This window comes from Siniperca chuatsi, linkage group LG13, assembly GCF_020085105.1.
Source record: "Siniperca chuatsi isolate FFG_IHB_CAS linkage group LG13, ASM2008510v1, whole genome shotgun sequence".
NCBI lineage: Eukaryota > Metazoa > Chordata > Actinopteri > Centrarchiformes > Sinipercidae > Siniperca > Siniperca chuatsi.
The window spans coordinates 7467845-7490594 of record NC_058054.1 but is presented as its reverse complement, the minus strand read 5'-3'; the positions used below and the strand labels follow the sequence as shown (position 1 = coordinate 7490594).

The following is a 22750-nucleotide window of genomic DNA, read 5'->3' as shown; positions in this document are numbered from 1 at the left end:
TTGTGATACTATACAAATATAATGCTGTTAAAGTATAAAGGGCACAAACGTAAAAATCCAGTGTAATGTTTACAGTAGGATGGGGAGGGTTTATATGTTTTTTTTTTAAACCAGAAAGGGGCGGAGACAGCTGTAACGTTAGCAACCACGCCGAGCGACAGGAGCGGTTATCGTTAATGTGAGGGATTGCCCTTTGAAATATGTCTGTAAATACAGACTGAATCTGTGTCTTACGCATCAAGTACAAGCGGATCTACCTGAGAAACGTCGTTTATTTTTATCGTGCAGGTAAGGATCGAAGCTAACGTTATTGCTGAATGCTAGCTAGCTGCTGCCGACTGGTCACTGTGGGATCGTCGGTGATCTTGTAATACAGGAGCGTTAGCTGGCTAACATTAGCGAGCATGTTACTAGCGAGATGGTTATCAGTAGCAAATCATCTAACGCCTACAATATCTTATGTGGCTAAATCTATCCACTGTTTGCTTTTTCCGCTAGTACAAGTGTTGTGGCTAGCTTGCAAAGCAAAAGATTAATTTGATGACCAATTATTTGATGACCAAGAGGCTAATGCTAACAGCGAAAGGTTGCTAGTCAGCCTGTGACGCTGTCAGCGCCTCGCCTGGGGTTGACAGCTCAATTTGAGCAGGGGACGAGGCTAAAGCCACACTTCTCTGTAAAGTACGCTGTCTTTATCCAACACAGACTAAATTGGCTGCTTAGCTGAAATCCTGGCCGAAATAAGTTGGTAGCTAGTTAGCTAAAGATATCGCACTCCATACCTAGCTAACATTAACTGCTAGGTAACGTTACGTTTTCAACACAATGACTAATGTTAACGTTACCCTTTAGTGGATGGTCTGCTTGCTAAACTGTGTTATTAGGGTAATTAAGTTTACTAACGTTGTGCCCTGCAGTGTTAACAGATTATTATATAGCGTCATAATTAGCCATAGGAACAGGGAATCTGGCAACATCGGTTTCATGTGCACTGCCTGGTTTGTGTCTACGCCCCACCCAAACTGTAGCACCTCTTTGTGCAGAATTAAACCTTCTGGATAATAATTATGCTGGTTGTGAAGACAGTCATAGGGTGAAGATGGTTTGTGTTGGTGAAAGAGTGAGGACAGATATATTCTTTCTTTCACCAGCCTTGCGTAATCGCCGAGGGCTTGACAGTGAAACCACCGGCTAATTGGATTTTCCTGGTTATTAACTATTAGCTGTAATAGTGAGTGTTTACTGTTGGAGGCACAGTGAGTTTGTTCATTTGAGCGCCACAGGTCAGGTTCAGGCCAATTATAGGAGCCTGTTACACAAATATAACTGTAGCTGACCTTGTCTCATATCAGTTTGTTTGGATTTACTCTACATTATGTAAACCATTTTGATTATTAAATGGACTCACAGGGAGCATTGATGAGGCGAGGAAACAGGCATATTGACTTGTACAAGACTGAACATGAACTCAACTGATGCTCAGCTTCTTCCTGTGTTCATGCTTATCTCCCACTTGACCTGTTGTTAGGATACATGGTGTGTTTGCATCCACCTCTTTGCACGGCAGAGTAATGTCGTCAAGCAGCATTAGTGGACCCCTGAATCAACACAAATAATCACATTTCATATCACAATCAACCATGAACAAGCAAAAAATCAATTGGTGTGATGTCTTGTGTGCTTTTCCTCATACATTTGCTCTTGTCAGCTGTCTTATATGTTTGTTGGCAAGCCAAAGCTGTGCATCTTAGGTCTGAAGAAGGCTGGTGTATGCTGTGACACTCAGGGCAAGTGTTTTTTTTACCATGTTGGAGTGGTTTAAATGTGCTGTCTCATGTGCAGCACAGTAGAGAGCTGTGGGCTGGGCTCTGCTGCCATCATGCCATTGACACCTGAACACTCCTTGAAAGCCTGAATGTCAATGTGCGACCTCTAAAAGGTCCACGCTTTGTAGCCTTGCCACGGGCAAAGTGGTCACACATTCAGTGATGTGGTGTCTTGTGGGTGACAGACATATTGCCATCACAAGTTTGAGGTCTGAAGAGGCCTTTGCAGCCAGAGAAAGTTGCTCAACAAGACAAAAAAAAAAGTCATTACGATCAATCTTTTTTATGAGCGCTATTACATATTTAAGACAGTATAGATAAAGAGTTAAATATTAACAGCTGTAGTGAATCCTGGAATACATTTGCTGGTATATTAATATTTATTTTACGCAGCAGAGTGAATGCTTTCACTTTCTTAAGAGAAATGATTTCTGCAGTTTGCTTTATGATGCAGCAGTTCTTCAAATGCAGGACTCTTGGTAGACAGGCCCTGTGTAACCCATGTCCTCTGTAACTACAAGCGAATCCCCTGCTCCCCTAAGGGACATCTGAGTCAGTTTATGAGCCTTGCTTCCATTTGTGGGGGAGATGGGGCTGTGGCCTTCTCAAGAAGCCTGATATAAGAAACCTCCAGTGGTTTCCTGTCATCCCACTGTACATGGCTTGTACAACTTGTTGGGTAGCTGCCGATCTTCCTCTTTTCTTACACACTGGACAATGAATGTACAGCAGGAGTCCATCATACAGGTATAAAGTAATTTATGATAGGAACAAATTTGTGCCAATTCATCCTCAGTTCAAACTACACTAGAAATCCTGAGGTAATCTGATGCAAGGTTTGGAAGGGGTTTTTCTCCCATTCAATTAATTAATTGGGGTGACACACATTGTCAGTGTGTTACAAAGCTGGTCAGCACAGTTATAACACTTCATGTATTATCAGAATTTTAATTGCGTCTTCTGAACAATCAATAGTTACAGACAGTTAAGGTAACATAATGAACGGATCATCCCTGTAGAGACAGGGAAAAAGCTCTTGTCCGCCACTACAAAGACCTGATGATTGTATTTTTAAAGGTATAAATGGTAGGAGTATATAAATTGACTTGCCAGAAAGGGTGTAGTATTGTACTTGTATGGGGTTCAGCCCCAGAGACAGGCTTTTGTGGACCAAAATCCATCCTTTTATACCGTGCTGTTGTGGGAAATAATGAAGTCACTGAGTTAACATGAAAATAGATAGATAGATGTTTTTACATTCACTGGTTGAGCATTGGTGATTAGCAGAAGTGAGTAATTTGGGCAGTGTTTGCCAAAGACTTGTTCTAACTTGTCTAATAGTCTCTGCTTTTTTCTGCATCGTCAGCACTAAAATCAATTATGGCGACGGCATTCAGACACTGCTTGTTCCTCACGAGTTGTTGACAGCTGTGGCGTAATGTGCTGCTTGGTGTATCAGTGGCTGAAAATAAGAAGAATTTGTCAGTCATGCAGGCATGGAAAATCTTACGTTGCGTGGTGGTGATTCAGGTTACAGTAGCCTGAATGTTTTACTTGTCTTCTATACTGTTCTTTTCTCCTATTACTCTATCAAGTAGCAGATGTGGGGTCGATAAACCCCACATCTTTTAAAACAAGAAGTCCTGCACTGTTTTATAAATAGGAACTCAGGTAGTAACCTGACTTAAAATGAAAGTTGCGTACTGAATGTTGTGTTTTGTCCTCCATCTCTCTCTCTCGCTCCTCTGTCTCTCTCAGACCTGTGGGTGAGTGATGCCGCCGGCGTCCAGCTGCGACTGCCCCCACCTGGACTGCGTGGGGGAGATCACCAAGGAGGAACTCATTCAGAAATCCCATGTGAGTGACCCTCCATCATAACCCTGTCCACTGCCCTACTCATAACTTACCACATTTTTGTCATGTAGCAAACACTGTCACTGCTGCTAGCTACAGTAGCTAGCAGTAGTGACAGTATTTTCATCATACTTTCATACTTGTTGGCTATGATCGTGAAACAGGTATTAAATTGCATTATATGTGGTATTAAAAAGTCTTTAGCTTGGTGAACCCTGCAGAAACCCTTTACCACTTTACCAAGGCTGCATTCAAAGCCTTATTTTTCAGTTTTTCTGTCTGTTATTGAACTTTTTTTCCTGTCTCGTTGATTTTCATCTTAAAACGTGACTCTAACCTGACTGTCTCGTATTTTTCTAGGGCCAATGCCAAGACTGTAAAGTTGGAGGACCAAATTTGTGGGCGTGTTTGGAGGTAAGACAATGCTCACCAGGAAATAAAAAAAAAAAAAGAAAAAATGTTGATTTGACGGTTTAAAATACAGCACTGTGTTTCTCACCAAGAAACATCTGCATCCTCTGTTTGCTTTTCTCTCCAGAATGGCTGTGCATATGTAGGCTGTGGAGAATCTCACACTGACCACAGCACTGTGCACTCGCAGGTGAGAGACCTCAGACCTTACCGATTGATGCCTTTCAGCAGGGAAATATTTATAAATTAATGCGTGTACTGAGATTAATTCCACCAACCTAGCTGTGTGGTAATAAAATGAACTTGAACTCGAAAGAGAGAAGAAGGGATGTGACTGAAAGGGAGGAAGTCTTGACTGTGATGTAGAATTGAAAAAAAAGATGTAACCGGTAGAGAAGCAGAGGAGGCACATATGGCAGGACAGGACAGGAGTACCACTTCAGAGTCCCATGAGCCATGACTTGGAATAAAACTGCCACCAACACAGCTTTATTTTTAACACTTTTCTCTCCTTGATCTAAGAGCACGCACGTGCATCTTTTAGCTTTTGAAATGCACAAATTGTTAAAAACTGTCAAGCCAGCTCCGTCTGCCTACACCTCCACATTCAGTGCAATTTCAGCAGTGGATCATCCATTATTAATTGCCATCCCTAAGGGAAGTGGGGGAGATTCAGTAGTACTGTCAGTTCCATGGTTACAGTATCTCTCCTCGCTGCTCTGAAGCTTTACTCAGCCTCTGGTGTTCCCAGTGTTGACTAAAGCTTTTCTTCCAGCACGCCAGGGCCAAGTGGGGTTAGAATGAGGAATATGAAAGCAAACATGTAATTTGCTCTGCCTATTAGTATCCGCATAGCTGCTCAAACCATTGTCCAGAAAGGGCCTGTTCATGTGCAAACCTCTTCAAAAGCAGAGCCCTCCACCCAGATGAAAGACTTTATTTTGGATGTAGAGCGTGCTGGTAAAGAAATGTAATATTAGCTGACTGATTTTAAATGATATCACCAATTGATTTTATATCCGTCCGCTTATCCAGTACATCTGTCTGTGCAGCTTGCCTTTGGTGTTTTTTCAGTGGAAGCCATCTTTAAGTCTTGTAAGAAAGAAGGCCATGCTTAATTAGTGCTTTGGAGGCCCTGAGGGGAGGAAAACATTTTAATCTCTTGACTATGCAATGGGAGACTGCTGTTGGATCAGATCAGATGAAGTTCTATATGAGAATGAGGGCCTCTGCTAGTCAAACTATACTGCGAGTAAACATGAGTGACTGTTTCAAAGTGCTGAGTTAGAAGTTGCAGCCAGATTAGCTAATTTCAGAAGCTGAAGCTCCACTTCTGTGTGTACGTTTGATAACCAAATGGGACACATAATTAGTATTTACATGTAGATTATATTTCAAACATCTTTATGCACTAAAAAGGACTACTCAAGCAAATTCAAGCAATGGTAAACTTTGAAAATCCAAGAAGAGAGGGTTGCACTCAGAAATATGTCATTCAGTGAGTTTACTTAATCATCCGTCTAGCAATATACAAAACGTTTTCGGCCATCCGGCCTTCATCAGTGTGTACTTCGGAAATCCTTCTTCATATTGCAGATAAAGGATTGGAAGGTTATCACAGGTTTTGATAATAATAATAAAATACCAGATCAGTTTCTTAAGCAGTTTTACATGCATTTGTACAAATAATGCAGAGTCCCTGAGAAGAATAGTGGCAATAGAATTGATTTCGGTCAGCAGTGTCTTGAATGCTGAGGGCTAGAGAGGACACTTGACATTACTTTGCAGACAAAACCAGACCCAACCTGCTTCTTAATCAACATCTGAAGCAGATGTTGAATCAAAGCTGGTGCTGCAACAGCACAAATGTTTTGCAGTGTTTAGTGAGTATTTGTGAGCATAATATGAATTGCTGACACGCTCAGACTCAGGTTTTACATAACATATAGTATTATTCATTGTGTACAGAGCCACCTAAAGGTCACGGCGAGAATTTTTTTGAGGACTAATATGTTTTGCGTTCTCTCAAAATACTTTTGCGTTACCTCTCAGTACTTTCTTTCTTCCATCCCTGCTGAGGCATTTGTTTCCGCTCAGCTGCTCCCAGTGCAACGCAACAGTATATCAGCTCATTGAATTTTACTTTGAATTGGACATTAAGTATGCTGATATAGTATGACTGCTTAATAGGCATGCAAGGTTATGTAATTAGTGAAAGTAAAATTAAACAAATTCTTAGATCAAGAGGTCTCTCCAGAAGAAAGCAGTATGTTAATCTGCAGGATGCTGTCGGTTTCACTCAGTACTGTACTCTGTACTGTACTGGACCCCAGAGGGGTTTCACTGAGGAAGAGGAGACGTCTCCAGAGGCAGAATTACAGATGTGCAGTTGAATCTACCTCATAAAGCTAATGTGCTGTATTTCTATGAGTCAAAAAAAAAGCAACAAAAAAGAAGGCGACTGAAATGCTGAACAGAGTCTGTTGTTCTGTCACAGAAAGAGCAGACAGCATTGGACCTCTTGCAGAGATACATCAGGAATGTGGACCAACGCAAGTTGGAAAGCTTTTTGCGTTTTTGCACAGGGACACACACTTGCACAAGTGTGGAGCATATTTGATGTTCCTTATACATACGGCTCCTACCCAGAAGTTTGATAATGTTGTATCTGATAACTTCTTTGCAATGGACATCATATAAGGTGAGGTGACCATAAACAATGCTAAATGCATTAACTTGAGAATCTCCTCATACCTTCCATTAAATATAGACATATGGCTCAGAAGGAATGGAAGAAAGTTTTTCAAGGTAATGCAAAATTTATTGCGAGTGAACACAAAATATTTTGAGGTAACGCAAAACATATTGCGAGAGAATGCAAAAGTATTCCTCAAAATAAAATTCTCACCATGAGCTTTAGGGGGCTCCTTAGTGTGTGAGTGTGTGTGGAAGGAGCACTCAGGATTTGTTTCGCTTGAATACAATGTTGTTTTTTTTAAGGTATTATGTTGAACTTTTTAGCAGACTAGAAGTAAGCTAACATAACAAATGATCACTATAAAAGCTACAAAGCTGTTAATTGTAATACAAAACATTATGTGGGCTGGTAAAAACATCCGCTAAGCTCTATAAATCCAGCTTGTTATTAATGCCCTACCTGGTATACTTTCCTTCATAAATTATTTAAGCTAGGGACTTTCATGGCTGTGCTCAGTCTGGTGTGCCCCCTCTGCCAGCTCTGCTCTGCCCCGCTGCGTGAAGGCTAATGCAGCCCTGATGAATAATGCAGGGTCTGCTGCTCGCCTGCTGCTCACGTTCAGTCTCCTGTCGACCTGCCAGGCTGCTGGTGTTTGTCAGAGCAGCACTGGGTCAGCAGAACTCGGCCATGTTTCCACAGCAGCAAGTCTGCCCTGCTGCAACCCCCGCTCTGCCTCTACCTAAACCTGTAACCTGAGACATTCAGCAGTGTCCAAGATCTTGAAAATAAAATGTTAAACACGTTGATATTTTAGCCTTTGTTTTCATACTTGGGAGGGTAATGAGGTTGATTTTGTTCAAGTGAGTAAGTGAGTGGTAGTGTTGAATAACTGCTTCTCGGGAATATACTTTTTAAATAAAAAGTAAAATAAAAACATTGATAGGTTTTGAGTATACTGAGTACCGTTAAGTCATTTTTCAAGTACAAATGCCAAAACTGACGTAGTTTCAGCTTTGCAATTGTGAGGATTTGCAACTTTTCTTTGTCTTGTGTGATGATAAACTGAATATCTTTGGGTTTTGGACTTCTGGCTGGACAAAACAAGCAGTTTGACAGTGTAAAATAGGAAATTGAGGTGGGCCTTTTTCACCATTTTCTGACATTTTATAGACCAAATGATTAATTAACAGTAATCGGTAGATTATTCAATAAAATATTTGTTAACTTCAGCTTTAATACATTGTTTACTTGACTGTAGACGTCAATTTTACCTACAAATAAGAGAAAAATTGTACTACTTGTAGTCAGTTTTTGTTTGCACTGTAATTGGTCTGATTGCAGGTGGGGTTAAGATGTGTTGCAGATTTCCCCATTTGGTTTTCTGAGTTTCAGTCCTTTTGTGCACCTGTCTGTAGTTTTCTGTATATTTTCTTTTAAACTACTAAATCAATATTGTCAATAATGCTGGACAATAGTAATAGATTGTTATTAATAGGACAAAAGGAGGTAGGATCTGATTTGACCTTATTTGGGCTGAAAACTTGCATTATGCTTGAACATTTTGTTCAGCTGGACTGTTAGCTATGCCAGAATTTTCCATAAAAGTTTAGTTTGTATACCTTAGATTAGGCAGGCCTAGCCGCCAGCAGGCTCACCTATATTTGTTATATAAGAGCAAAAGCAGCCTGTTGATTGTCTGTGAGATGTTGATTGGTAGATTGTGTTGAAGATTAAGAAGCAGAAATAAGATAAGAAAGTGCACATGTGCTTTATCAGCTGTTCATGGATAAATATTAACATTGTCTTCTTATTTCACTCTGTTTATACAGTCTGATATGTCTATTCACAAAATCTTTTTTCTTGAACAACTTTGTGTGCAGGAGACGAGGCACAACCTTACAGTAAACCTGACCACGCTTCGAGTGTGGTGCTACGCCTGCGGCAAGGAGGTTTTCCTGGAGCGTAAACTAGGTCCTCACTCTCCCCACGCCAACAGCAAACCCCTCTCCTCTCCACAGAATGCTGGGCAGGTAAGAGCCAGGTCCCCCTCACACCTATACCATCCTGTTTTATTGTCTTTACAGTTTGGTTTACTGCATAATCGCTTAGTTACATAGCTACGTGCTTCCTGTCATACTGGCAGAACTGTACGATAACAATTTCCACCAGTCTATCTTGTTGACAGTTAACTGTCAGTCAAATTGTATTTGGTTATTCATTTACTAGATAAGAGTTTTACGATGACATCTCTGTATGTTGTGCTGTTCGCTCCAGGATAACAGCAGGGCCCCTGGGAGCCCAACCTCCCTGAGAGTGCCCCCTAATGGAGGCTGTGAAGACCTGGACATGGAGACAGAAGAGGAGGATGACATGCGTGCCAGAGGTCAGCTTACCACAAAATGAATGACACGAATAATTAGTTAATTTTACGAATTTATTTTGTCAGTCAAAATGATGTATTACAAGCAGTTTGACTCATTATATTGACAGAAATCTGACAACTACAATAATGTTTACACAATCTACTCAAATATTGCATTTGTACTGTTTGACAGTCAAACAAAAATGTTCATCTGTCACTAGAGAAACTGTTTATTAATTCAATCGCAGAAATGCTGTGTTAACACAATGCTAGTTGTTCCCACAAATATCAGCTAAAATGTTCTAATCTACAGTTACAGTGCTGCTGCAGTAGAAACATGTTTCTTGCCCAGATTATAATTTTAATGATTAAAATATATATACATATACTTTTAAAGTCAGTGAGCCGACAACAATTTTAAAATTTAACAGCTCTCAATCCAAGTATGACGAAATTTAAAAAAGGAACATTGCATGGATGATTTGAGGTTAAACCTCAAACCGGGCTTCTAAAGACTCTTACACACCAAGCAGACTTCAAAGTACCAGGGCTGACGAACACCAGCTGATGTGTGGCCTCACTCCGCGTCAAGTCTTCTGTCGTTGTTGTACTTGAACACACCACAATAACTATAGCCAACATCCAAAACATCATTCGAAGACAAACAAAACAAACTAGCCAACGATTTACACACAACTGTGAATCTGAAACAGTTTTGTTACAAGTAGCCGCTGATGAGGGCCGACTAGCACCGACGGGGCCAGACACACACAGGACTACAGGCCGCTCCTGTGTAGCTCAGTAAGTTGAGCCTAGCACACTTCAGTGCTGAGTGCTTCAGTCCCAATGGAGCCACCAATGCAAATAATGTTTTCACTCAGTGCTGTGAGACACACACAGGCTCCACCAAATGGCATATGTTATGTTAAACCTCATGTGGTGCAGCTCGGGCATTGGCACCAGTCACTTCCTTGGTTATTTTTGTCACACATACAGATCATATGATCAGGAGGTGGCGTAAATAAGCTCTGTAAGACGAATGTCCTCCTCAGAGTAGGCTGGTCACATTTCGGAATCATAACTCAGTCAAATCTGAACACACAGACATGATACACATATTTTTAGATTCAGTGTGACTTACACTTTCCAAGGGCAAATAAACGTTAAGTTAATTTTTGTCTGAGGGGGGCCCACAGTGTCAGACTTTGAAAACCCTTGTATAAGATGAATCAGCTGTCTCTGTTTTAGTCAGAAAATGAAGATAACATTTGAGTCCATTGGCCACAGTAGCTGATTTAAAATACACCAGGTTGCCACTTTTTTTTTTTTGCTCCTCCTGTAAAATATGAATCTTAGAAATGGAATGGGTCTTTATAACAATGTAGAGGCTTTCTGGCTGCCATCAAAATTTACAAGCATTTGATGAGTGGCTTGTTTTAATTTCCCTGGTGTGTTCTGTCTCCCTCAGGCCTGACAGGACTGAAAAACATCGGCAACACCTGCTACATGAACGCTGCCCTCCAGGCCCTGTCCAACTGGTGAGACCGCTGTTAACCTGCCTTCTGTCCCCGCATCTACCTGTCTACTCCACATCACCTCTCTGACTTTGCCCTTTCCACTCACTATTCACACTTTCAACATGCTTCTTTTCAGTAGCCATTTGCTGTTTTATTCACTGCCTGCCTGGTTCTTTTGACTGTGAAAAAACAACCATGACTATGCTCATTTGGGAGAGTGATGGCTGAGTGAAAATTGCTGCAGTGCACCATTTGAGATGGAAGAAATGGCCATTTGTAGTTCCCTGTAGGGTCTTGTGTTACAAATGAACACCAACTCTTTCCCAACCTTTTCTGCTGCTCCTCCTCCTCCTCTCCTCTTCTCTTTTCTTTTCTCACCATTTATTTTTATGTGTCTCCCTTTGCTGTTCCTCTCCCAGTCGGCTGCATTTTTTATTGTTTATTGAATTTCCGATCCTTCCGATTCATTCTTTATGATTGAATTGTTGGTGTGGTCACTTAAACTGCAGAGCCTGAGGCTTTGTACTTTTGTACCTCTTACTTTTTATTTTATTTTTCATGGAACAGCAAAGCACAGGAAACCCTTTCCTCCTTTCTAATACTGTCTACCCAGGGGCTGGTAAATTTTTAAATTAAACTGATGATGCCTAGTCTGGATACAAGTCAAAATGGGAAAAGATGTGGGTCAAAATTTGCAATCTAAATCACATTTCAAAAATAGGAGGAACTGAGTCACGCAGCTGCGGAAAGAGGGACCTTTTCTGAAACTTTGCTTTAATGTCTGTTTGTGTGAGCACTGCTTCTTTCAGTTACTGTCGGGTCATTATTCAGTTCGAAGGATTTTTCTCCTGCCAAGGGAAGGGAACACTCCATGCCTTATTCATTCAGTAGTTTGTCTCTTTCTTGCAAATTCCTGTCCACTCTGTATCCATCAAATAAAATCCCCACAGCTGTTTTTCTTTTCAGCTATTTCCGGTGTCCTTCAACTTTCAGCTGCATGGGTCGTTTTCTTGCATGAGACAGTACCTCTGGGAATTTGTGATATTACTCTACGAGTGAAATATGACTTTAATGAAATAAAATTAATCAAAAATACAGGCAGAAGACAGCATTATGTAGAAGTGCTGACCTTAAACTTCTATTTGCCATTTTCTGCTTTATCTTAGACTTATTGAGAATTATATGGAGGTTTTGGAGAATTAGCCACCGCATTACAAGCTTTTTGGTAATAGTAATCAATCTGTCAAGGGGCAGATATTCAGTAAAAGCTTGCTTTGTGCCCACATATGATATATGTATCCCTCTTTCCACTGCAGCCCGCCCTTGACACAGTTCTTTCTTGAATGCGGCGGCATGGTGAGGACGGACAAGAAGCCTGCACTCTGCAAAAGCTATCAGAAACTAGTGTCAGACCTGTGGCACAAGAACAGGTAGGTGTTGACTCGAAAGAGCATATAAGCTTGCCCATAAGCCACAGTTGATTTCATAATCCAGTGGTCACTTTCATTATTTACCCAGAATAGGACTCCAGAATGATAGTACTGTAACTTTGCCGTTAAACTCACACACATTTCTGTTGCAGCTAATCTTAATTTCAAATTCTACATCACACAAGACATTATTGTGATATTGGGTATTACAAAACTTGTTAAGCAGGCTGTGTTTTGTCACATTGCAGACCCTCCTACGTGGTCCCAACCAACTTGTTCCAGGGGATCAAAGCCATAAACCCCATGTTTAGAGGATATTCTCAGCAGGTGGGTCATTGCAGATGGTGAAATAAATGCGCGCACATTCATTATGTAAATAAAACATGGAGACACTCTTCACAGTTGGAGATATACTCAACAATATGTTTGCGACTTAGTTTCATTTATATGTTGAAAAGTAATCAACTGTTGTGACCTAAACAGGAGGATTTTTTGCTTTTACCTTGAGTAAATATGAATCCAAAATACAGTTAGTGAAATATTATCATCTTTGTAGTAATGTGTGTCTCAAAATGTCTTCAGAAATGTGTGGATAATGCATTATATTTCTCTGCCTTTTATAATAAATGACTGTGATATACAGTAATAGGCCACTAAACCTTTTCTCTTTAAGATTGAATTTGTGCTGAGCTGGGATTATTATGGGTCTGATGCCCAGACTATAAAGTTGTCCCAGATCTTATACAGTCTCTCCTTTTTCTCTTTTACTCCATATCCCTTAAAGCTCATTCCTTTAGAGAATTACATTAGCTCCAGCTCAAATCACTCAGCCAGATAAACTGAATCCTCTGCCTTGCAATTACTAACTCAGAGCTTCTCATTCTTCTTCTTCTAAATCTGACACATTAAACCTTAAGGTAAATTGCTTGATTTGATTCCAGGTGGTGCTTGAAAGAAAATATTTATGTGTTTATAGATATAAAGGATTTCAAAAGACTTTTTACTGAAGCACGTCTTGTCTTTGTCCAGTGTCTGTAAATAGAGGATTTATAAGCCTGAATGGTGAAATGATAAAAGGGCCTGTTTCCTCTTGGCTTGCCAGTGTTTTGTTTGTTTAGAGGAGTTAGCTGAGGAATATTCATTTGTCACACCATGCTGGGCTGCACAGCCTTGGAATTAGCATTGCTATGAATAAAGTTAACATTCCAGGTCCTGGGAGAGGACAGTTCATTTGGCTTGAGAGGGAGATTGAATGTCTGAGGTTCATTAAGTTTGATTACACATTCATGAGCATTTGGTTTCAGATTGTGTGATGCAGAATTGGGATAAACAAGGAGGTGAAGTGGTTGTTATTTGTAATTTGGAAAAAAAATTAGCTTTGGGAAAGCTTTGTTGTGTCTGTCAAGCTCGATTATATTTAGGAAGAATTAGTGCTGCATTTATATTTCAATGTTCTTTTCAGGGAGAGGAAATTAGTACATTTTTTCACAGACTACTGTGACCAAAATAGCTGCAAAAACGTCCTAGAACTGTTCCTAGAACTAATTTGCTACCTCAAATAACATTTCTTGTGATTATCCCTACTCTGCCTCCAGGACTCCCAGGAGTTTCTGCGCTGCTTGATGGATCAACTTCACGAGGAGCTGAAGGAGCCGCTGCCCGAGCCCTATGACCAGTCCAACGGCATCACCGTGGACGACGGCCCTGAGGAGGACAACCACAGCCAGTCAGACAACGACTTCCAGTCATGCGAGTCCTGCGGCAGCAGCGAGCGGGCCGATAATGAAGTGCAGGGCGGGAATGTGCTGATGGACATCACCAACGAGGCCGAGATGCTGATTCCTGAGCAAGATGAGATCCAGGCCAACAGAGAGTGGCAGAAGGAGAAGAACATGATTAATGACTTTTACCGCTCCGGAGTTAATGGTGTTATGGGTGGAAGCACTGGAGTGGACATGGACAAAGATGTTGACACCACCACTGAAACAATGCCCATTATCAGCTGCCAGGGGGCCATCAAGGTTCAAGGCAGAACATCAGGTAATTATGGAGAAGAAGAGACATGTTTTATTTGTCCACAATTTACTTGATTACATACCTGACTTTTTTGATATTCAGCATCAAATTTATGGTATTGAAACTCTCTCATATTTGGCCTGCTCTCCACCAGAATCCTTCCCAGACATCCAAATGTCCAACACCACAAGACCACAGAGTCCAGTCCCGATGGAGGGACACATTCCCAAAATGTCCAGCAGCCCGCCCAAAGCTGCCTCTGGCTGGCCCAGCCTAAACCCTGCACACAAGAAAGGTACTTCTGCATAATCAGAGACAGTCATATCCAGATTCAAGGCTTAAAAAGTCTGGGTTTTAGCAAAGTAGTTATATTCTCTGTCTATCTTTGGTGACATACTGTAAAACACTATTTTCGCATTTCTCTCTCTCTCTCTCTGCCTTCCCACAGCAGTGACCACATTCTCCCCACCAAAGCACAAGCGTCAGAAGAAATACCGCAGTGTCATCTCAGATGTGTTCGATGGGACCATTGTCAGCTCAGTTCAGTGCCTCACCTGTGATCGGGTTAGTGTGGACATCTACATACATACATTTTTTAAAATTCTTTATTGAGATAGGGATGGGATTGCTGAGAGGGTGAGACAGACACTAGCAGGGGAGCATTAGAGAATAAGTTATTTCAAGCTCCTAAAAATGTAATGTTACGGAAAAATCTACTTTGGTGCTTAGCTCTGAGTTGTACATCCACTGTCATGTCACATTTCTGCTGTAATGAGAATAATATTCTGCTGCAAAGTGACAGTTCTTGACAAAACCATGTAAAAATAAAAAATAAATAAATAAATTGGATTGAAATGTGACCAAAGATGAAGCTTTACTGTCTGTGTGTCCCGTTGGTGTCAGGTGTCTGTGACCCTGGAGAACTTCCAGGATATCTCGTTACCCATCCCAGGGAAGGAAGACCTGGCCAAGCTCCACTCCTCCACCCATCAGACCTCCCTGGTTAAAGCCGGCTCTTGTGGGGAAGCTTATGCACCACAGGGCTGGATTGCATTTGTCATGGAATACATCAAGAGGTGGGTTAATAATATGTACACTGTAGTTACTTACATTCTCCACATGGAGCATTAGTGGCTTTATACTTTGCTCTTTTTGTTCTAAAAATTCATCCCTCTGTTTGTTTGTATTCTTAGTTGGTTCTGGGGTCCAGTGGTTACGCTACAAGATTGTCTTGCAGCTTTCTTTGCCAGAGATGAACTAAAGGGTAAGCAAGTGGGTGTAAATCAGTTCCACCAGCACAAACATTAAGATTGATATCTCAGTAACTGTGTTTGTTGTTTTCTAGGAGACAACATGTACAGCTGTGAAAAATGCAAGAAGTGAGTACCTAATTCTGAGTGACTTTGCTGAATACTGAACTGGACTACTGATTTATTTCATATGAGCAAAAACAGAAAAAAATGTCTGGAACTGTAATGATTGCCCATCTTCTTCGTCTTTTTTCCTCTTAGATTACGAAACGGAGTCAAATTTTGTAAAATGCAAAGTTTGCCAGAGGTATACAGACAACTCTAGTACTTCATGTCATGAAGAAACCAAAATCTTTTTCCCTAATGTCTTCACTTTCTAAAATAACTCCTTTGTGCGTTCCTCTGCTCCAGATCCTGTGTATCCACTTGAAGCGCTTCAGACACGAACTGATGTTCTCCACCAAGATAAGCACCCACGTCTCCTTCCCACTCGAGGGCCTGGACCTGCAGCCTTTTCTGGACAAAAACAGATCCGCCCAGACCTCCAACTATGACCTGCTGTCAGTCATCTGTCACCACGGCACTGCCAGCAGTGAGTGGGCAGAGTCACGCCTCTTTCTGCTCAGACTGAGGCATCTGCCTTCAGTTGGCACAAAGAGGAGTGTCCTGCATTCATTAGCTTGTAGAAACATTTCACATGTACTTGTTAGGTTTATAAATGCTGCTCTAATGCTTTCCCCTGTCTGATCCCAGGTGGCCACTACATAGCGTACTGCAGGAATGATGTGAACAATCTGTGGTATGAATTTGATGACCAAAGTGTGACCGAAGTGTCTGAATCCTGTGTCCAGAATGCTGAGGCTTATGTGCTCTTCTATAAGTAAGCCAACACACAAGACTTCAATAGTTAAACTCATTCATCCCTGTAACATTTTAACATTTACTGTGCTCCCTTGATATTCATAACTTACATCTTACTTTTGATTACTCCGTTACAGTAGTGATTAATCTGCGGTCTGTTCCTGTCACAGAAAGAGCAACGAGGACGCACTGAAAGAACGTAGGAGGGTGTCAGGTTTATTCAACATGATGGAGCCCAGCCTTCTTCAGTTCTACATCTCCCGCCAGTGGCTTAACAAGTTCAAGACCTTTGCTGAGCCGGGGCCCATTTCCAACGACGACTTTCTGTGTTTGCATGGAGGTGCGTATGACTACGTCATTGTCGTACTGAAACCACTCAGAGGTCAAACTGTCCCTGAACCTGAATCCTTTTTCTTGCCCTGTGCACAAGAATTTAGCGGAAAAATTGTGCTCTACCCTCTCTTAACAAAGCTTTTGAGTTCATCCTTGCCGTGGATTTTTGACTTTGACAGAGACTGCAGAGTATTCCCTTCACAACATAGCAGACTTCAAAAGGGGGTTTTACTTCTCTTTGTGCAGATGATCCTTCTTTCTCGTTTTAGTACAGAAGAGGGAAGGACTCTAAAAAGGTTTGTGCCAATCAAGCTCCTTTCTTTTCAGCCCTCTATTCAGAGAGCGCTGGAAATGATGGATTTGAAAATTAAGTAGGAAAAAAATTAACATTTATGATAAAGCTGTTAGAATACAGTGGCAGCAGAGAATGTGTTTCATTCTGTAAATAAGCACCTACAGGTTGTTTCCTCCTCCTTTGCTGCTACCAGCAACTGTCTAGTCGGGTACATAAGTAGAGATAATATCGGTGCAGTGAGGCCAGTTGTTTTATTTTCAATGCAAATCCAAAAGTGTCACAGTGTATTTTCAAAGCATGTTAATACATAGATAATACATTTTAAATAATCTGAATATAAAGAATTTAAAGGGCCCACTAGACTGAATGACTAATACAGATAATTATCATTATAGATTTACCTTTCAAGTGTCACCTTTCATTATACAGTTCATTATCTTATCCTGACACAATTTTTTTTTCTGCTGTAGTAAAGTGTTAGTAGTTTTCTGCATGTACACAATGTGCTGCTTTGCAGTCTCTGCTGGGTTCTAGTGCCAGGCATTTTTTGTTTCTTATGATTTCAGGGTTTGTATATTTTCCATTATAAATCAACATAGTAAAAGCAAAATGAATATTTCAGGTGGGATTACCGTAAATTTTAGGTCTGTGGACAGGTCACCATTGCTCATATCATTCTCACACAGGTCATAATGACAGTTTGAACTTTGCTAATTTTACCGTTCAGTTAAATTTAATTTATTTAAATAAACAGCAGGCGCTACTATGGTCGCACTAAAACTGAAGGATCTTTCTCAATTTAGGTTACTAATTTCTTTTGGTTTTGGATTAGTTAGGTTTAGCTATATTGTAAAAATAATTTCTGAAATATAATAATAGGAATAGAGTATTAAAGGAAAATTTAAATTTTGGCTTGTGAACCTTTTTAAAATGAGACAATGTCTACTTGTGATTCCCAGTCACAGATTATGGCTTTAGTGTGGATATGAGAGTGATCGTTTCTTCTCGGATTGTTTCATTGGAAGGATTAAACAATTTAAAGGCATGAAGAGGTGAAACTATCCAAAATGTTTCACAAGAAAAATCTGGAAAAATAAACCGCAAAGAAATGTGTGTTTTTGTTGTTGTTGATGTTTCTTAAATCCTTTTAATTATCTTATGACCCCTCAGATTTATCTTGGGACCACTTGGGATCACGGCCCCCAGGTTGGAAACCACTGCTCTAATGATAGGGACTTAGGGTAGGGAAACAAATTGGACATTAGATAGTAAGGGTAACACAATTTCAACATATTTGTGCAGCAGAAGCTTCTTGGCCTATTCAACATAATAGTAGTCACAATATATCCAACACTGATCCTTAGCAAATGTACATTATGTGGGATGTCTCTACACACAACCATTACCTTTAAAATGTTACACTGTTAATGTCTGATGGATGTGTCAATGTGTTTTCATCAGGTGTGCCACCCAACAAAGCAACATTCATCGATGACCTGGTAGTTATGCTGCCACAGAACGTGTGGGATCACCTTTACAGCAGGTACGTACAGTAGACGGGCCAACTGTGAGACTGTAAACATTTTCAGATCTCCCATTACTCAATATACTCACAGTTGCAGTATAATTTCCTTTGTAGAGTTAATTTCATATGTGTGAGTTAAAGTGGACTGCTCCCTGCAGGTACGGAGGGGGTCCAGCTGTCAACCACCTGTATGTTTGCCACACATGCCAGATTGAGATAGAAAAACTGGAGAAACGGCGCAAGTCAGAGCTGGACATGTTTGTCAGGGTAAGCCTTTCAACCATACGTTCGCCAGCAAGACCATGAGCAGCAAGGAGGATAGAGCTTTAGCCAGATACAGTAAAAATTGGTGTGAGTGATACTGCATTGTGTGTCACTGAGCCTCTGTGCAGCCCAGTACTCCTGTCTATTGAACCAGTTGATAGGCTGCATGTGTTGGTGCTCTTCATCCCAGCAGGAGATGAGAGGTGTGAGCCTGATGAAAGCCTTATCATTAATGCTTTGAGACAGATGCAGCTGTTATTCTCTGCTCAGTCTGCACACTCACACAATGGCTGCTCAGAATGAGTTATCAGTGAGTGAGTGAGTGAGTGAGTGTGTGAGTGAGTGAAAGAAAGAGTTTCAGTAAGCTAACAACAGGAACAACTTGTTATTTCCAAGAAATATTAAATTGGTGCAGTGTGGTGCTAAGACTGTCTTCTAATTTTAATAGCTACCAGAGAGAATTGATTAGGTTTTCCATCTTCTCTCCTCTTCTCTCAATCCTTTCATCCTCACTTAATTCCCCCCCCCCATAACCCCCGTTTCTCCTCCCCATCCCCTTCCCTCTTGTCTCTACTGCTCACTCCTCCCCCGTTTCCTCTCTCCCTCTGCTCTGTAGCTGAACAAGGCGTTCCAGGAGGAGGAGTCTCCAGTGGTCATATACTGCATCAGCATGCAGTGGTTTCGTGAGTGGGAGGGCTTTGTCAAAGGAAAAGACAATGGTAATTGGACAGAAATCTTGCCTTTCCACCCCCAGTCCTGTTTAAATGTCTGATTAAAAGGCTATGGTTCAAGGTATATTTATTTGTCTTTCTACAACACAGGGCTGCATAATGAAATTAAAGTTGTAGCCCCCTTCACGCTACACACACAGAACATATATATAATATTAGAATAGAATAAAAATAAAAACAATATATACAGTTACTTATATGCATATATTATACAAGGTAGTGGTATGTCAATGTTTCCCACTTGACAGTTGTCCCTGATGTTTGATATCTGGTGATGGAAAAGCTGCTGTGATTTTGTTTGATGTAAATGTCTCTTTTAAAACAAATGCCCTGTGTCAGGTCTATACATTTATATGGATAGGAGAAGATGACAAATACATTATTTTATATGGGACATCCAAATTCTCTTGTTACCAAAAGTTGCTCATGTGTGTAACTATGAAGTCCCATTTCTTCTCTTGATTTATCTTCAAAGAGTTTGCTTTAGTCCCCCGAGTCAAGTTTCCCTCCTGCTACAGCTAAATGAAGTGTCAAAATATATTTCAGTTTCTTGCACTGGTTCTCATTTTTTTGCTTCCTTTCCTTTGTATTGTCACATCTATTTATAATAGCTGCAAATGTCTTCTCTGACTTCTGCTCCTCTAATATTTGTTTTCTTTCTGTAGCAAGTGGGGAGCAGGAATTGCTTTTCATAGTGTGACAAAAACATTTGACATTTTAACATCATTGCTCTTTGAAACAATTAGAATTGAGAATATATCTCCGAAAAATGGGCATGCATATTTACTGCTGTATATAATTATGACATCTAATTGTCTTTCTTCTTCTTAAAGATCCGCCGGGAGCCATTGATAATTCCAAGATTACAGTAAACAAGAACGGCCATTTAACACTCAGACAAGGTACTAACTATCATTATTATTATTGTTGTCATTGTATTATTATTTTTCTACTTTTATGCTGTAGAAAGATGTCGTTTTGATGTAAAGTGATTAAATCAGGATGGAAAAATAAAATCTTTGAAAGAAAAAAATCCTTTAGTTACAACAGCTCTTGCAGAGCCTCTGTGACTTTTAGTAGTGTCTTGAGCTATGCAGATATTATTGATATTTAAGTGTGTAAGTGTGTGTGTGTGTGTGTGTGTGTGTGTGTGTGTGTGTGTGTGTGTGTGTGTGTGTGTGTGTGTTTGCACTGACCCTGCAGGAGCTGACTCGGGGCAGATCTCTGAAGAGACATGGAACTTCCTCCACTCTATCTACGGTGGTGGTCCACTTGTGACGGTTCGGCCAAACAGCCACCAGGAAGCAGAATCATCGCAGTCAGAGGAGAAGATAGAGGTGGAGACGCGCTCTGTTTAATCAAGCACTCGGCAGAAAACAACGGAAAACAATTAAGAAATGAAAAGCCTTTTATTTTGCACTTGACTTTTATTTCAAAAGCATTCAAGCAAAGGACCTCATCTTTACCGCTACATGACAGTCTTTGACAGCTGACAGAGGGAATTAACATGTCGGAAAAAGGTTTGTCATGTTGTACAAATCTGTATAAAGAGCTCTTAAATTTCTATTAGCACTGTAGTATTCATGTGTCAGGTTGTTTTCAGAACTGAGCATTTAAATTATGTGCAGCTAAAAATTCCACTGAATGCCATATTTCTTTTTTTTTTTCTTGGCCAAATGAGCACATACAGTATGTCCATTTGTTATGTGTTGCTGATATTGATGACTCACAATACATCTTGCTGTAGATATATCAACATTTTTCCTGTTGTAGGAGAATATTGTCCAACGAATGGTAAGGAGAGCAAAATGTGACACTTAAAGTGATGAAAATGAAGGGTCTAATTACTGAGTAGTCTCAGGAATTAATTTTGTGTTTTGCACTGTTCTGTAGACGTACAAATTGGCACGCTCACGCAAATGTCTGGTTTGTATTTGAGTGTACCAGTACTGCTAGTATGTTGGTCAAGATTCAGCACTTGGTTATTTATCACAGAAGGGAGTGATTTAATATGATGTTAATAGATTTTTTTGTAGAAAATATGTGGCAGGCAGAGTCTGTTAAGAACGCATGCTTTAACACTCAATCCCAGTTTAACATTGCATGAAACTGCAAAGCTGCTCATAAAATGTGCACGCACATCACGATCTGGATTTATCTTCACTCAATTGTACAGCTACAGAAAGCATATTGCAGTATGTAATCAGCATCATCATCAGCAATCTAATCAATTAAAGGCATTACTTTTGTGTATGGGCATGGTGTTGCTTAATGTGTTGGCTGATAGGGGGTAAACAGAATGCTGTACTGTAAGTTTTTGCATATGGAAGATCCATCCTGAGTTTTGCTGGCTAACACTATTAAAACTTGATGAAAACATGTTGAACGTTGTGGTCACCTTGATTTTGTCATCCTCTGCTGATTTCTGTTAGGTAGAGTGGCTGTTAGATGAGAAACAAGGAGTAAATTAGAAAAGAAAAGTCAACTATGCTGTGTATTGTCCATTAAAAAAAAAAAAAAAGTGTCAATAAACAGTCATCAATTAAGCGAGGTGACCCGGAGAGTGTGTGACCGATTGCACTCTTGGCAGGGGCAAAAATGTACAGTAGAGTTGCATTTTGACGAGCGCGGTTGAATCGGCTCACACACCCAGACTAGTTGACTGGATTGAAAACATGGCTGCGGCCGAACGTGCAGCAAATTTACGGAAGTGAGGTATGTGTAATTCTTGAGCTACAAACGCTATTTAGAAGTGTACCTCCAGTTCGGTGCTTGTAGTACAGCAAATGACAAAACCTGAATTTGTTAACCCACCAAAAATGTCCGTGACCGGCATTGTTGGAAGTACACAAATACATCGGCAAAGTTATGCGCGGAACAATCAGCTAGCTTAGCTAGCTAATATTGGGCTGCTGCGGCTAGCCGTAGCTGCTAAATGGTTACCAACTGCCGTTATACTGCTTGGTTGCTAAGCATGCTGCTTGTGTCTGTGCGCAGCAGTAGAAATGTAAACCCCGGCGAAACACAATGTTAGTAGCGATTCCCCCCGTCAGTATATGTATTATTGGTGGACTTGTCTGTATCAGTTGTCGAGCTAGTTTAGCTAACATGTACCCGATGTTAGTAAGCTAACGCAACTACAGGGGCTACGTCCGAAATCGCCACGATTCTTCTCTGCACGATGCAGTTAACAGGAAAACTAGCCGAGAAGAACTAGCGAAGGTAACGTTAGCCAACTTGGCTAACTAGTCGTTCACTAGTAAAAAAAAAAGAAATTGGTTTGGTTAGATTGTAGTGTACTTGTTCGTTGGGTGCCAGCGTAAGTGTTTAAGATAATATCTGAATTTCGTGGGTGCAACAGTCTACAGTTTGGTGTC

The 22750-nt window shown here is 40.6% G+C and overlaps 2 protein-coding genes and 1 long non-coding RNA gene across 4 annotated transcripts in view; 2 read left to right on the top strand and 1 right to left on the bottom strand.

Annotated features, from left to right (window-relative positions):
* Positions 1 to 104: 104 nt before the first annotated feature.
* On the top strand, positions 105 to 21759 carry usp33 (ubiquitin specific peptidase 33). 2 transcript variants are annotated; one of them, XM_044219864.1, is made up of 24 exons: positions 105 to 288; positions 3585 to 3683; positions 4041 to 4094; positions 4219 to 4281; positions 8670 to 8819; positions 9064 to 9172; positions 10620 to 10689; positions 11985 to 12098; positions 12347 to 12425; positions 13694 to 14138; positions 14269 to 14409; positions 14566 to 14678; positions 15018 to 15190; positions 15308 to 15378; positions 15460 to 15493; positions 15626 to 15671; positions 15776 to 15956; positions 16118 to 16244; positions 16396 to 16565; positions 18315 to 18396; positions 18537 to 18645; positions 19259 to 19361; positions 20207 to 20275; positions 20577 to 21759. In XM_044219864.1, the coding sequence occupies exons 2-24, from the start codon at positions 3600 to 3602 to the stop codon at positions 20729 to 20731; spliced, it is 2742 nt and encodes a 913-aa protein (XP_044075799.1). In that variant the 5' UTR covers positions 105 to 288; positions 3585 to 3599; the 3' UTR covers positions 20732 to 21759. The 2 variants fall into 2 exon arrangements, with proteins under 2 accessions (XP_044075799.1, XP_044075798.1); XM_044219863.1 differs by having other exon boundaries at positions 14563 to 14678.
* LOC122887050 overlaps positions 21627 to 22750 on the bottom strand; it is a 5659-nt gene continuing 4535 nt past the window's right edge. Inside the window, exon 2 of the long non-coding RNA XR_006380461.1 lies at positions 21627 to 21814. This is a non-coding gene — a long non-coding RNA (uncharacterized LOC122887050). The remainder of the gene's footprint in view (positions 21815 to 22750) is intronic.
* Positions 22418 to 22750, top strand: part of zzz3 (zinc finger, ZZ-type containing 3) — a 19019-nt gene continuing 18686 nt past the window's right edge. The window contains 1 exon segment of the mRNA XM_044219862.1: positions 22418 to 22595. The gene's annotated coding sequence lies outside the window, so the exon portion shown is untranslated.

Bases quoted from the DNA above. Each gene is read 5' to 3' on its own strand.
- usp33 (XM_044219863.1), top strand. From the start codon at position 3,600: ATGCCGCCGGCGTCCAGCTGCGACTGCCCCCACCTGGACTGCGTGGGG. The intron at 8,820-9,063 runs GTAAGAGCCAGG...TGTTCGCTCCAG, and splicing joins CTCCACAGAATGCTGGGCAG to GATAACAGCAGGGCCCCTGG. The intron at 9,173-10,619 runs GTCAGCTTACCA...TGTCTCCCTCAG, and splicing joins GGATGACATGCGTGCCAGAG to GCCTGACAGGACTGAAAAAC.